Source organism: Sinohyriopsis cumingii, chromosome 19 (assembly GCF_028554795.1).
Source record: "Sinohyriopsis cumingii isolate HCF-2022 chromosome 19, ASM2855479v2, whole genome shotgun sequence".
In the NCBI taxonomy this organism is placed as follows: domain Eukaryota; kingdom Metazoa; phylum Mollusca; class Bivalvia; order Unionida; family Unionidae; genus Sinohyriopsis; species Sinohyriopsis cumingii.
The window spans coordinates 24,200,174-24,213,067 of NC_142979.1; the positions used below are offsets into that span (position 1 = coordinate 24,200,174).

At 34.0% G+C, this 12,894-nt stretch overlaps 1 protein-coding gene across 2 annotated transcripts in view; it reads right to left on the reverse strand.

Annotated features, from left to right (window-relative positions):
- LOC149775291 (nonsense-mediated mRNA decay factor SMG9-like) overlaps positions 1 to 12,894 on the reverse strand; it is a 35,255-nt gene that overhangs the window by 18,430 nt on the left and 3,931 nt on the right. For both annotated transcript variants that reach the window (XM_089942946.1, XM_089942947.1), the window contains exons 2-5: positions 12,388 to 12,486; positions 8,731 to 8,959; positions 5,975 to 6,063; positions 2,965 to 3,077 (exon numbers count right to left, since the gene is read on the reverse strand). In XM_089942946.1, coding sequence (XP_089799072.1) covers positions 2,965 to 3,077; positions 5,975 to 6,063; positions 8,731 to 8,959; positions 12,388 to 12,486 — 530 coding nt within the window. The remainder of the gene's footprint in view (positions 1 to 2,964; positions 3,078 to 5,974; positions 6,064 to 8,730; positions 8,960 to 12,387; positions 12,487 to 12,894) is intronic.

A 12,894-nucleotide genomic window follows, 5' to 3' on the forward strand; every position in this document is an offset into this window, starting at 1 on the left:
CAAATTGCTTTATTATATATATATATATATATATATATATATATATATATATATATATATATATATATATATATATATACACACACACACATATTGTTGTGTAATTTACCACTTATATACTTATATTTTTTGCAGGTCTGAATTTTTGCCAGGTTTTTTTTTTTTTTAAAGATTTTCAATTTTTGCATTAACTGCTACAAATTCATAAAAATAAAGGATACAAAAGAAAAAAACTATGCCAAAAACTAATGGAGGTCACTTCAATGGCTCAAATAAGTGGTGTAAGAGTTGTAAAATTCAACTTAGATTCCCAATGGTTTGGATAATGTCATCATTCTGCGTGAAGCAAGCATGTGACCAGGTGCCCTTTGCTCAATGGAATTAGCAAGAAGTGTCAACATTTGATGTGATCAAAGCCCATCAAAATGCAAAGTTGCTAAGAAAATTGAAAAACAATGGCATCACTCAACTCTTTGACCCTGCCTTATGTGCAAGCCAATTTCAACCACTAGACTTTAAAATAAATAAAGACTACCAATGGAGATAAGAATTCATATCATATTTCCAAAATTGATATGATGCTGACGTTGTTATGTTTTTGTTCAGTGCCATTTCTCAGTGGATGAAAGGCTATATATGGTGGCCAGTATAAATGGTGGTGAAAAAGTCCCAGGAAATCAAAGGTAAGAACCACCAACCCATGGGAAGCCACTGGCAGGTTTTCTTGCATTTTCACATTGGCTAAGCCCAAGACTCAAACCCATGCAGAGAGCCTTATGATGGCATTGACTAGTAAAGGTGATCTCCGTAGATCACTTTGCTACCTGGGGCCCACAACTTGTATTCTAAATAGGTCATGGACCATCAGGAAGAAGATCAGTGTACTGTATCAGTGAACCTTAAAACCTCATCAATCAAGCATCTGAATGGATAACTGCAGCTCTATGTGAAAGACTGTACCTAATTATCTCTGGCTCTGAGAATGCTGGATTTATTGTACTTCCTACAAATGTTCTATTTTACAGTCATGTGGTTCATTGGAATTAAACATGCATGGATAAAATGAAATTTGCTTTTGACAAGGGTTTACATTTTTTTCACAAGTTTCACCTGAAAGAAGCATCAATTTCGATAAGTATTAAATCTAATTTTCATATACAATGCTGTCTGGCATTTCTGCACCCCTAAGGTTTCCATCTCCAATACTGAAGCAAAACGCATACCGAATTCAACCGATTGATGAAAATAAAATACTGTAATGCTTACCATTTTAAAAGAGGCAGTTGTCACCAAAATATTTTTTTAAAAAATAATATTGATTTTGGACACACACGATACCACTCCTGTATTTTCATGACTCACGTTATGTCGGCCAATTCTGCACACAGCTTTGAAAAGATGTAATGTTTATCCATTGGGCTATATATATGAAATACTTTACTCTGGACTGTTTGTCAGCAGTTCAGTTGAGTAATTAGGTCAGGTTTATAACTAGTTTTACAAAATTCAATGTAACAATGCCAATAAATGCAAGCAATATTAAGCCAATTAAATCAATCTTGTAAAAAATATTAGTAAAGTTCAACATTTTATAAAAAATAAGCTATTATGTAGAAGAGAAACAACAATGAATAGGGTGTAATGTGTTTACAACGTCTTGTTTACGGGGAAAAATTACCAAGAATTTAGAAACAGACTATACGCTGGGAAATTTCATGAGAATCCCATTCTAATAGCAAGCCTACATGTTGGGTAGCAGACAATTTTGTACATGTGGGACAACTTCTTGCAAAATTGGAAACTTGGATTAAGATGCATAATTTTTTTAAGGTATACATTTCCATCTTTTATAAAATGTATTTATTTGTATGATTCTAGCAGATACATAGTAAATAGGATTTTCTGCGTTACAGGTTCAAGAAGGTAGAGGAGTGAGTCTTCATGTTAACATTTATAAATCACATTTTCATATGCATTTCAAGTCAAAATGTGGGATATTTCTGTACACTTTATGAATAGTACTTTTCTTAATTAAAGTATGATCCTTCTTTCTTGATACAAAATGAATTTTTGACAAAAAATAACATGTGATCCAATGTTTACAGAAATGACGTATCATGCAGAATTGGCCGAATTGGTGGTAATGGTAACATTTATTATTATTTCTTTCTTTCAGTAATACCATCGAACAGAAAATGTTTTTTTCTTGTTTCTCTCTATTTTTACTTATGTCACAACATACTGATTTAAGGCAGTGAGTGTAAATTACAATTAACGGATACCATACAGATAGATGAGCAAAAACACAATATAACATGCTTGACAATTTACTTTTTAAGGGTTAAAGTATAACAAAAGTATGTAATAGCTAATATTTGATACCAGATTACAGAAATTACATTGACTTATCCAAACAGCTTTGTTGATCTCCTGGAATGAAACACAGTAAGCAGGGGGAGGATTCTTTCTCATATGTGGCAAATTTTTCATTGGGTATTTTATTCATGAGCAATGACAAAATTTATGAAAATTGGTACCTCACGAAAATTAGTGAAATCACAATAAAATAATTGATGTATGACTCAGGATATTAGCACATGAATTAGGTGCTTTAGGAATATAGAAGAAATATGCGAATTAGCCAGGCAGAATGCACTCATATTATTGAGCTGAAAGTTACACCTGGTGAGAAAAGTGCAGTTAGAGACAAAGACTTTGCAAACATTGGTCTACTCAAAATGCACCCTTCACCTGCATGAGTGTAATATAGACAACACAATCTGTGCATACTCTGGTCAAATGCTGAATATACCATAACCACTTGCTTGTAAGTTAAGTCCAACTGCAAAAAATATAGACCTTTATCTACCTTCATACAATGCACTGGTAGATCAGGGTTTATCTTGTTTGTTCTGATTGCTACCCAAAAAACTGCACAGACCAAGATCTGCTGACATATTTTACCTGTACGAGTCGGATGGGGAGTTTCCAGCTAGCAGGGACATAATGGTGGATTTTCCCACGCCTTGTAGACCCAAAACTCCTACCACAAGAAAGTCAGTCTGGTCCATTAACATCTGTTTAAAATAATTTTTGGGTTATTTTATGCCACAATATATTGTAATATTTTTTATTTCCAAATGAAACATCAAATGCAGTGAAGGCTAACAAAGTTAACCTTATGTTATCTCAAACCCAATCATGAAAATCGCAAAACAATTAAACAATGCTAAAATATCATCACATATCTAGTGTACCCCTTTTTCTTAAATTCTCTACAGCCTGAAGGACTAACAACTAATAAAAATTACTGGTCATCCAAAACATTTACTGGTCCTCCATATTTGCTTTTCATCAGCTCATAACATTCTGAGCTTGCCACAAGGACCTACAGTCAAACCTGATTATCACGATTACATCGGGGGTGGGGGGGTTCAAAAATCGCCAACATAACAGGGTCCTGAGATGTCAGGGTAAAGCTGATAAATTTACTGCTGAACAATGATTATGCATCTGAAGTAACAAAAATGAGGAGTTTTGTTTCTAAAAACAAATGGCATTTTTAATCATAATAAAAATAATAATTCTGTCATGCCTGGTTGCAAAAAAAATATTGGCGGTGTTTTAAATGAGATTAAGTAACAAGTCACACATTTTTACAACAATAAGTTACTGCAACAATGTCAGTGGTTTAAAGTTGTTTTTATTTCCCGTGAATAGCCTCATCCCTTTGGTAGCATCAGCAAGACAATGATTTTCTGACGCTATCCAAAATCTAAGCCAATTGGAGTACATGTACATATAGGACTATACTCTTTTTTTTTTAAAGTATTTTCTTTTGTTAGAGTTTACTAGCAGCAAAATGTAACTGACCAATATTGTGCTTGAAAATCAATTGTTTTTGTTTTTCTGATTGTCAGAGGTTCCTTTACACCACTATATGCCGGTTTTTACCGATAAAATTTGCTTCTGTACTGGAAAAAGACAGGGCTGTCAGTATTCATGTACCAACAAACTGTAAACTGTGTTTCAAGTCTTTAAAGTTAACTTTACAGTTAACTTTAAAGTTAACTGTCTCAACATCAAATTCTCTATAAAGCCAACTTATTTAATTCATACAATTAGAAGCCAACTTTTTTCATTCATACATTTGTAGTCCCATATTCCTTCCGACTTTGATCAGTTGTTGTTGTTCTAGGGTTTAACACCATTTTTCAGCACAAGATAGGCTATACATGGCGGCCAGTATAACTGGTGGAGGAAGAACCCTGGAAAACCCAGGGAAGAACCACCGACCCACGAGAAGCTACTGGCAGGCTTTCCCACGTACCCACGCTAGTCAAGCCTTGGACTTGAACCCACGCAGACAGAGGTGAGATGGCAGTGATCTGGAACGGTGAGCGCTTTAGACCACTCGGCCACTCGGGGCCCCCAACTTTGATCAGTGACCATCAGCAAGAACATAGCACCATAAGGAGAGTTGGCTAATCTCTTTGAGTATTGCAAGACTTGGATATTCAAAATAAAAACAATACAAATGAAAACACTATTCTTTATGTTTCATTTTTAAAAATACTGGGTGCTATGGATTATTTTTTTACAATACCATTGGTGCTTTTATTTACTCTTGTTCAAAATAAATTAATAACCAATGTGGAGGGGATGGGGGGATCTAAGCTTGGAATTTTGCAGGTTTCTCTTTATAGATTATTGTGAGTCATGTGATCTAGCCATGCTGAAGCTGAAGGATTACACTCACACCAAGCATGGAGACACTTTAACTATTAATGAATTTGTTTTAAATATATTGTATAAAACAAATAAGGTATTTGTAGCTGCGTTTAATGATGTTAACCTGATAATTTACCAAGCTATAGGTAAGTTCAAAATCGCGATGTTGTGTGGGACAAACTATATTGTTGTGGTGTTGACATGTAATAATGTCCATTTTGAACGCAGCATATGTAAAGGTCAGAAACGCATTCATTCAATTTTCTTACTCTAAAGTATTGTTTACAAGATAATTTTCTCCACTCTATGCAAGTGATAAACCACTGATGAGATTGGTCGATTAGCATTTGCAACAGTAAAATTTGGTCTTGTAACAACTTTTACCATCCTTGCCGGTACAAGGTACCGGTAATAGCAGAAATGCAGAATCATTTCTTGCAAAATTTCTCTGAGATGAATGTTAAAAGCTGCATTTCATCAAATTAAGAAGGTCCATATGTTACTCTGGACAGAAACTTATGTCCGACATAACAGGGTTATCAACTTAACAGGGGTCGAGATAAAGGGGAAAAATTAGTATAACAAAGAAGAATTTTTTAGGGACTGGACCAAAATGCATGACATACATGGGTTCTTGAAATAACCAAGGTCAAAATAAGTTGGTTTGACTAGATTTCAATTTTTCTTTTACTCATCTTGAAAACCATCAGCACTGGGCCAGTAATCTGGTGCTTATTTCAAATGCTCTATTTAATGGACTTTAGATAAATGGGAGCTTCATTCAATAATTAGAAAAGCAGCATTCATTCAGTATGAATTAACAGACTTTTTCAAGTGTTTGTTTGGGCATGACGAAGCAAAAAAAAACAGAATGAGAAGGTAGAATTTGTAGCTCCAACCACAGATGTATCATAGCATACCATAGCCCCAATAGACATTTATTTTCACCTATCATAAACCATTCCTTTTCAAAGCAGGTTTTATACAAGGACAAACGAAGCAATGAAGCCCAACAAGAAAGTGATTACCCAATTAAAAAAAAGGGGGGGGGGGTTAAGTTTGGATTCAAACTTGAAAAACTCTCTGAGATGGGGGACACAGGTGGGTAGGCATCTTCTCTGCCCTGGCCAGAAATAATGTGTTGGTTACTGCAATTTGACGTAGTAGAGGCCAAGCCAAGTCTGCCACTTTGAGTACTCAAGTCCTATACTGGGTACCCATTACTGTCCTAGTTTCAACTTACTTCGTTTGCCGTCTCACACCACTGATACATGTCATCTATGAGTTTCACTGATTTGGTCATCTCTGGGGAGACTGCCAGTTTCAAGGAACCTATAATCAAGAATTCTCCTCATTAATTAAATGAGAAAAAGTTTAGGGACAATGTCAATAATAATAATATTATTAATATTAATAATAGCATTATCATTATTATACAAAGTTAAAAGGGACCAAGACTTTTTTCAGCTGTTTATTCCGAAGTTTTATGCCCAAGGACAGAGTCGTTTAAGATTTATGTTAGCGATATGCAACCAAAAATGTAATTCCCTAAATATATGTAAATTTTATTGATGTATTTCTATATAAAATATACTACATTTACAAGTCTTCAGTTTGTGTTCAAACTATTGCTCAAATATTTGGCATTCCACTAACAAGGGTTCAAAAATCATTTTTAAAAATATTTTGGAATTGATAATTGATCTAAAAACAAAATAAAATAAATAAAAAAAACTTTAACATTGCACTACAAAACTAAAGCTGGCCCCACAAGTGGGTCAACCATAAATCCTGAAATTTTTATGACTGCAAACTATTCATGAATTGTGCAGAGAAAATGAATTTGCAAAAATATGTTTACAATAAAGTTGATCATGCTCGGTGCATCATTGTCAATAATCCATTATAAAATTTTATTTCAAGAAATTGACATTAAACTGTTCAAGTGATTAAAATTAATCTATTTCTTTCATTTACCAATCTAGAAAAGAAACAAGGTCAAATATGAGGTACCTCACAAATCAAAAGGTCTCAGATACAGGCAAACTATCAGAAAATGTGTACAGCAACTCATGTTTTGTACCAGAAACATTTGCCAAATGTATATTTTTGGCCAGACTAAAATTTCTGACAAATTGTACAACTGGTAATCAACTGGTAATCAACCTCAGCTTCATTCCTAAAGATTCTCTTATCTTCTTGAGTAACCCGTTTTGGCGAATCTAGAAAAAATCATATTCCCAATATGTACTAAGAATTATTCAGAATAATTCATTTCTGATTTCTTTTGTAAACCAAACATGTGTGCATATGGTGTGGACCCAGTATAAATTAATGATGGTCTGGTGTTTTACAGCACAGAAACTCAATTAGTGCCCAGCAATCAAAATAATGTGCATCGCCCATGGATACACCATGGTAGCTGACTCAGACTGGTCAATTGGTATTACTTAAAAAACAAAACCCATTTGGTCTCAAGTCTGACACCAACCATTCAGCCACTGCAGCTTCTAAGATAATGGTCAAAATAATGGACAAACACAAATTTCTCAGAAATTATATCAAGTGACATGACCAGATTTTTTCTTTTAGCCATCGTTACCATTACATCTTACTCAGAAAATACAGCATGGGAATCAAGTTTTTTTTAAATAGTAAATTATGTTCAACAATATATGAACATTAAAACAGAATTCTGTATACTTCTATTTTTACTTTATTCCAGGTTAAAATTCATATGTATCTAACTAAACAGTATTTACATCTAATTGGGTATTGCTGAACTGCTGCACAGATAATGAATTTTCTGCTCTTTGAAAGTCTTTTCCTTAAGTATAATCAAAGATATAAATTGTTAACAATATCAGTTTCTGTCTAAAATTGAGATAGCACTGATAGTGGAAATCATACTTAGGATTTAGATTGCATTATAAACAGTATTGGATCATTTGATGTTCTGAAATTTAATGGTTATTATATGAATCCTATTTGCTTTACTTTACTTGGGTCTAAGGCACTCGACTTTAAAGATCACTGACATCTCACCTCTCTCCTGGGTTCGAGTCTCAGGCTCGGCCAATATGGGTACATGAGATAGCTTGCCATTAGCTTCTTGTGGTTGGTGGCTCTTCCCCAGGGTTTTCCCCTGAGGTCTTCCTCCACCAAATATACTGGCTGCCATGTATAGCCTATCATGTGCTGAAAAATGGCATTAAACACCAAGAACATTTACTTTAGCCATAACCATGCGGTCTGCAAATAAAGAGTAACTTCATTTTTAAAAATTATTTCATGCTTAAAATAAAGGAACATGGTATGTAGGTAAAACTTTTCCCTCTTTTATTCAAACAGTAGTGTTAGGCTTCCAAATTTTATGTAATTGCGGTGTACTAAAAATGTTGTTTGCAAAGAAAATGTAACAAATTATATGACTTCTTATTAAAAGTTAATATTTCATAATGTTCATTAAAATTTCCAGGTCCTATCTACCATTTCTAACGATAAAACAAGTGATATATTAAAGTTTCCATTACCAATTTTGATCACGATTTTCTTCAAGTTCAACAAATAGGGATCAATTTTTTTTATTTTCTGCTTTAAAGAATGGGATCCAAGCCTGAAAGTGGGTTCGTGAGTTTTCAGGGCATGAGTTATCGAGGGATGTGGTGTACCTGCATTCATTCACATACTCTTAATAAAAGTACTAATACTCATAACATGATTACTTTAAAACATACTCTACTTGATGTCGAACAAAAATTGGAGGTCGCATGCACACACACCATAATCTGGACAGTTCAACAAAGGTATATGTATATGATTCAACCCAATAATGCCATGAAAAAGGAAATTAAACACTTTTAACTCTTGATTGCACAATTATTTTCTTTTTAAAACTAAAATTCTGAGTGATTGCATGGGTTTTATTGTTACAATAGCTTTTATTATGGCAATATCACTATAGAATATGATAACAAAATCAGCACAAAGTAACCATACCATCTTGAGACCCAGGTGGACCTGACTGTGTTCGCTGCAGGTGGTAGGGTGTTGTTTGGGTTGCTTCCCCTGAACCAGAGGCCAAGGCAATGCCTGGTATACTGGTGGCAGATGAAATTGGCCTCCCATCTTCTCTTGCTTTCAGAACCATCATTGGTTTCTCTTGCTGTCTGCCCATTGGGGAGATTGATGCTGAAGACCCACTTTGACGACTAACTGCTGCAGTTCCCTATATGCAAAAAGCAAATGACTGAAGAGGGCTGGATACTGTTCACCTAGTTTATATCATCCAATAACAATATTTAAAAATCAAGAATAGAGAGTGAATCAAGTACGTCCATTTATTGTATCCAATGACATGCTAGCTGATGTAGCATGAGCAGATCATAACAGTCACTGTAAGACAAAAGAAATTTGGAGAGCACACTACAATTGTGCAAATAAATATTCCATGGCTGGCAAGCTCAACATTAATAATATAAAGCGTCAATGAATTTAGAGAAATATATGTAAATCTAGTAAATAAATGCTTACAACTTAGTTACTGGTAAACCTAGATCAGATCCGTCTCATATTGTAAGTAGGTGGCTGTTGGAAAAGTGTAATCTAATCTTAATGGTATTTTGATTTTGAACATTCTTTAAAGAAATGCAATTTAGTAATATTCAGCCTCTAGCTAGAGCTATGTAGTTCCCTCCACAATACAAAGACAACCTGCTTAACCTCCTAATCTATAAACTTTGTGTATAAAGCAAAGCAAACAACCAACAACCAAGGAATATGGAATAGTACTATTTCTTTCCTCCACAGTTCATTGATTACATACAATTAGTGCCCACTTGTCCAGCATAAATAACAATGAGCTGTCCCGAGCTCCCTTTGACTTGATAATGCAGCACTGGCTAAATATGTTGAGAAGTACCTATTCTGCTCCTTAACAGTTAAGCTAAGCTATAGGATTAGTGACTTATAAGAGCCTCCAGTACAGAGCTTTGCACACTAAAGTAACTTAAGAAATAATTACTTTACTATCGATTTTTAACTTCTCAAATCAATTTAAATGCAAGCATATATACATACCAATATGAAAGTCATATATGAATCAGAAATTTAATTTCTGAATCAAAACCAATTCAATCAGATCATCCATCAAACTAATGCATCACTGACAAAATGTGTGTGTGACTTGGACTTTTAACACAGCTTTACAAAAATTTCAGTCATATCGCTACAATGTCTGCAGTGTGGCAGTTTATAGTGATGTCTAGCACTGAGGCATCGTACTGCAGACATGTATCATAATGTCCCTACCATTCACATTATCCTGACACACGGCCGACCAGTATTAACACCAACCTCTTAATGCTGAGCGCCAAGCGAGGCAGCTGTTAGTACCATTTTTGTAAGTCTTTGGTATGACTTGGCTGGAGATCCAAGCCACGACCTCCCGCATCCGAGGCGGACGCTCTAACCACTAGACCACCAGAACAGTTTCAATGACAAGATGAACAAGGCATATCCAGTTTAATCAACAGGTGACTATGTATACTGTGAAGTCAACTGTGAACAGAACATATTAGTTAATTATATCCTATTTTTAAACTTCACTAACTTAGCAAAAACCCTTTCTGCATCAAAGTTATTGACTGATGGACATCGTGATGTATTAGTTCACAAATAAATATAACAAAATTATCCCAACTTGTTATTCTATCTCAAGTAATTCCAAAGCAAGAAATCAATAACTGAGCATAATCTTTAGTAAATTCTTACTGAATGATACAATAATTAAAACAGCCAAATTTTTAAACTCTTTGCCAAATGAAGCAAAGTAATTACAAATAAAACAAAGTTAGTTCCCTTTGACAACCGGCTGCCATATTGTGAGCTGCTATAATTTCCATCACATTGTCAAAATGAATGTAATTTGAATGATAACCAAACACATGTCAATATTTCATCAAATGCCTATCCAATCTAATCATAACTGATTCCCTCTAACTCTAAGGATCATAAAAATCAAAGATAATCTCAAAACAATCTAACCTTGGTTCAGTTATGCATACCTAAGCATGACATTAGCGACCTGTGAGTTCTGTCCAGTGCATATTGATTTTACACAGGTGCAATATCAATGGCTGATATGATCTAATGCTGATCACTAGTGCATACAGTAAATTTCTATGAACAGTGCATGCTCAATAAGAAATCATACTGGAGTACAGACTGATGCTCCAGCCCTAATATACATGTGGCATAAAAACACACAGGCTGAAATTTTCATACATCAGAAATGGACCACATTTAAATTCCTAGTGTTAATACCTGAGAGTACATGCCTATTGAGAAACCTGGCATTCAGAAAATGAAACTACTGAGTACTGTCTTACATTAGAACCTGGAGAAAACATAACTTTTAATTAAAGGAAATCAAGAGGATAAACAAATGTGTTTTTTTTTGTTAGCAAACTATTACAGAGGTAAATGCAGCAAATTTATCAATCTAAAGCATTTTTAAATTTATATATGATGTAACATACATCATGCATGTGGGCAAGAAAAAATGCATACTATCCTGTTTTCAAAAGAGATACTTGTTACTTTTTTGCCACAAGATTTTTTGAAAATGCATGAACTTTTTAAAATGAATAAACAAAATTTACTTTAGCATGTAGCAAAGTTGTCATTAAGAGAAAAATTATGGAGACCAACAGTCAAAAAACAATCATTTCATCCTAAAATCACAAGAAATGAAGACTTCATTGATGGAAACTGTTGCTGATTTTTATTTGTGATCTCTTTTTGAGATTACCTCATTTGAAAAAAAATATGTAAAATCAGAAGTTTACAGGACTGTTTTCAACATTAAATATTTTGTAACTTTATAAATCGTCTTCTCCTTATATTCACCAACTCTTCCCTATTCTGGCTGGAAAGTGAAACTATTTTGCTGAGCTATTCAACATGGACCCTTAAATCATATATAATGTTACAATAGTTTCACATGTACCATATACATTTTTGTCAATGCCTTTGCTGCAAATTACTTCATTAAAAACAGCCACACTTAAATGTGCAAGTGCTTTATTACTCTCAAGAGTCAAGTTTCAATAAGAGGACTGTACCTGGCAGCCATTCATTGTCATATCGTTTATCATAAAATCCATTTAATGAAAGTTATTTTTAAATAACAATAATCGACACTAAAATTTCCCAATTAGGTGCCAAATTCTGCACTGAAAAAAATCATATGTTCCATTAACAAAGAAGATCTGAACTCTCTAATTTTCAATCACTGATCTGATTCTGATTCAACTTTAGTCATTATCCAGAGTGTAACTGAGTAGTATTTTGTTTCTAAAGTCTCCTGTTTCATATAAAATTTGTCTTTTCAAACCAACAGAAGTTTGATTTATTGCAATATATTAAAGGTTTGATCATCTGTTACAAGACAGTCCCTTACACCATTTATACCCCAAATATACATTATATTAACATTATCTTACATTAGCAACTTCAAGGTGAAAATTGGCAGACAAGAGCACAATTCCCATGAGTTTCAATTGCCAGATGTTGTTTTTATTGAAATGAATAGAGTATCTTTATCATCAAGAATTATCATGACCATTATTACAAACAGAACAAAGTTTCATATACCTGTGAAGAATCACCAGTGGCTGATGAAGAGGGTCCAGTGCTGGGTTTGGCCAGGATAATGGTTGGCCGAGGGGTGCTGTCAACATCATAATGTTTCTCCTAGAACAAAGCATATTGATGTTTAATGCTCAGGAAGTACTGAATTGACTTACTAACATTAGTATGCACACAATGGTAGGTGCTGTGCTATTTTCTTCAAATTATATAAAAACTGAAAATTATTTTATGCTTCTCTTTTTAAACTCTGGCACATAATGTTTAGCATATTTGAAAAAGAAGCATAAACAACGTGTAACAGAAAATCTTTATTCTCGGTTTCACAACCAACCATGCTTTTTGCCTGCCAACCATATACAGTATGAAGAATGCTGAATTTTCTGAATGTTGAGACCAGTCTGGATTTTACTCTGTAGGTAATAGTAACAGACATCATACTTTATAAAAAAGATGCTTACTATTCTCAAAGTATTTCTAAAGGCCTACAGTGCACGAATTGGAAAGCATGAT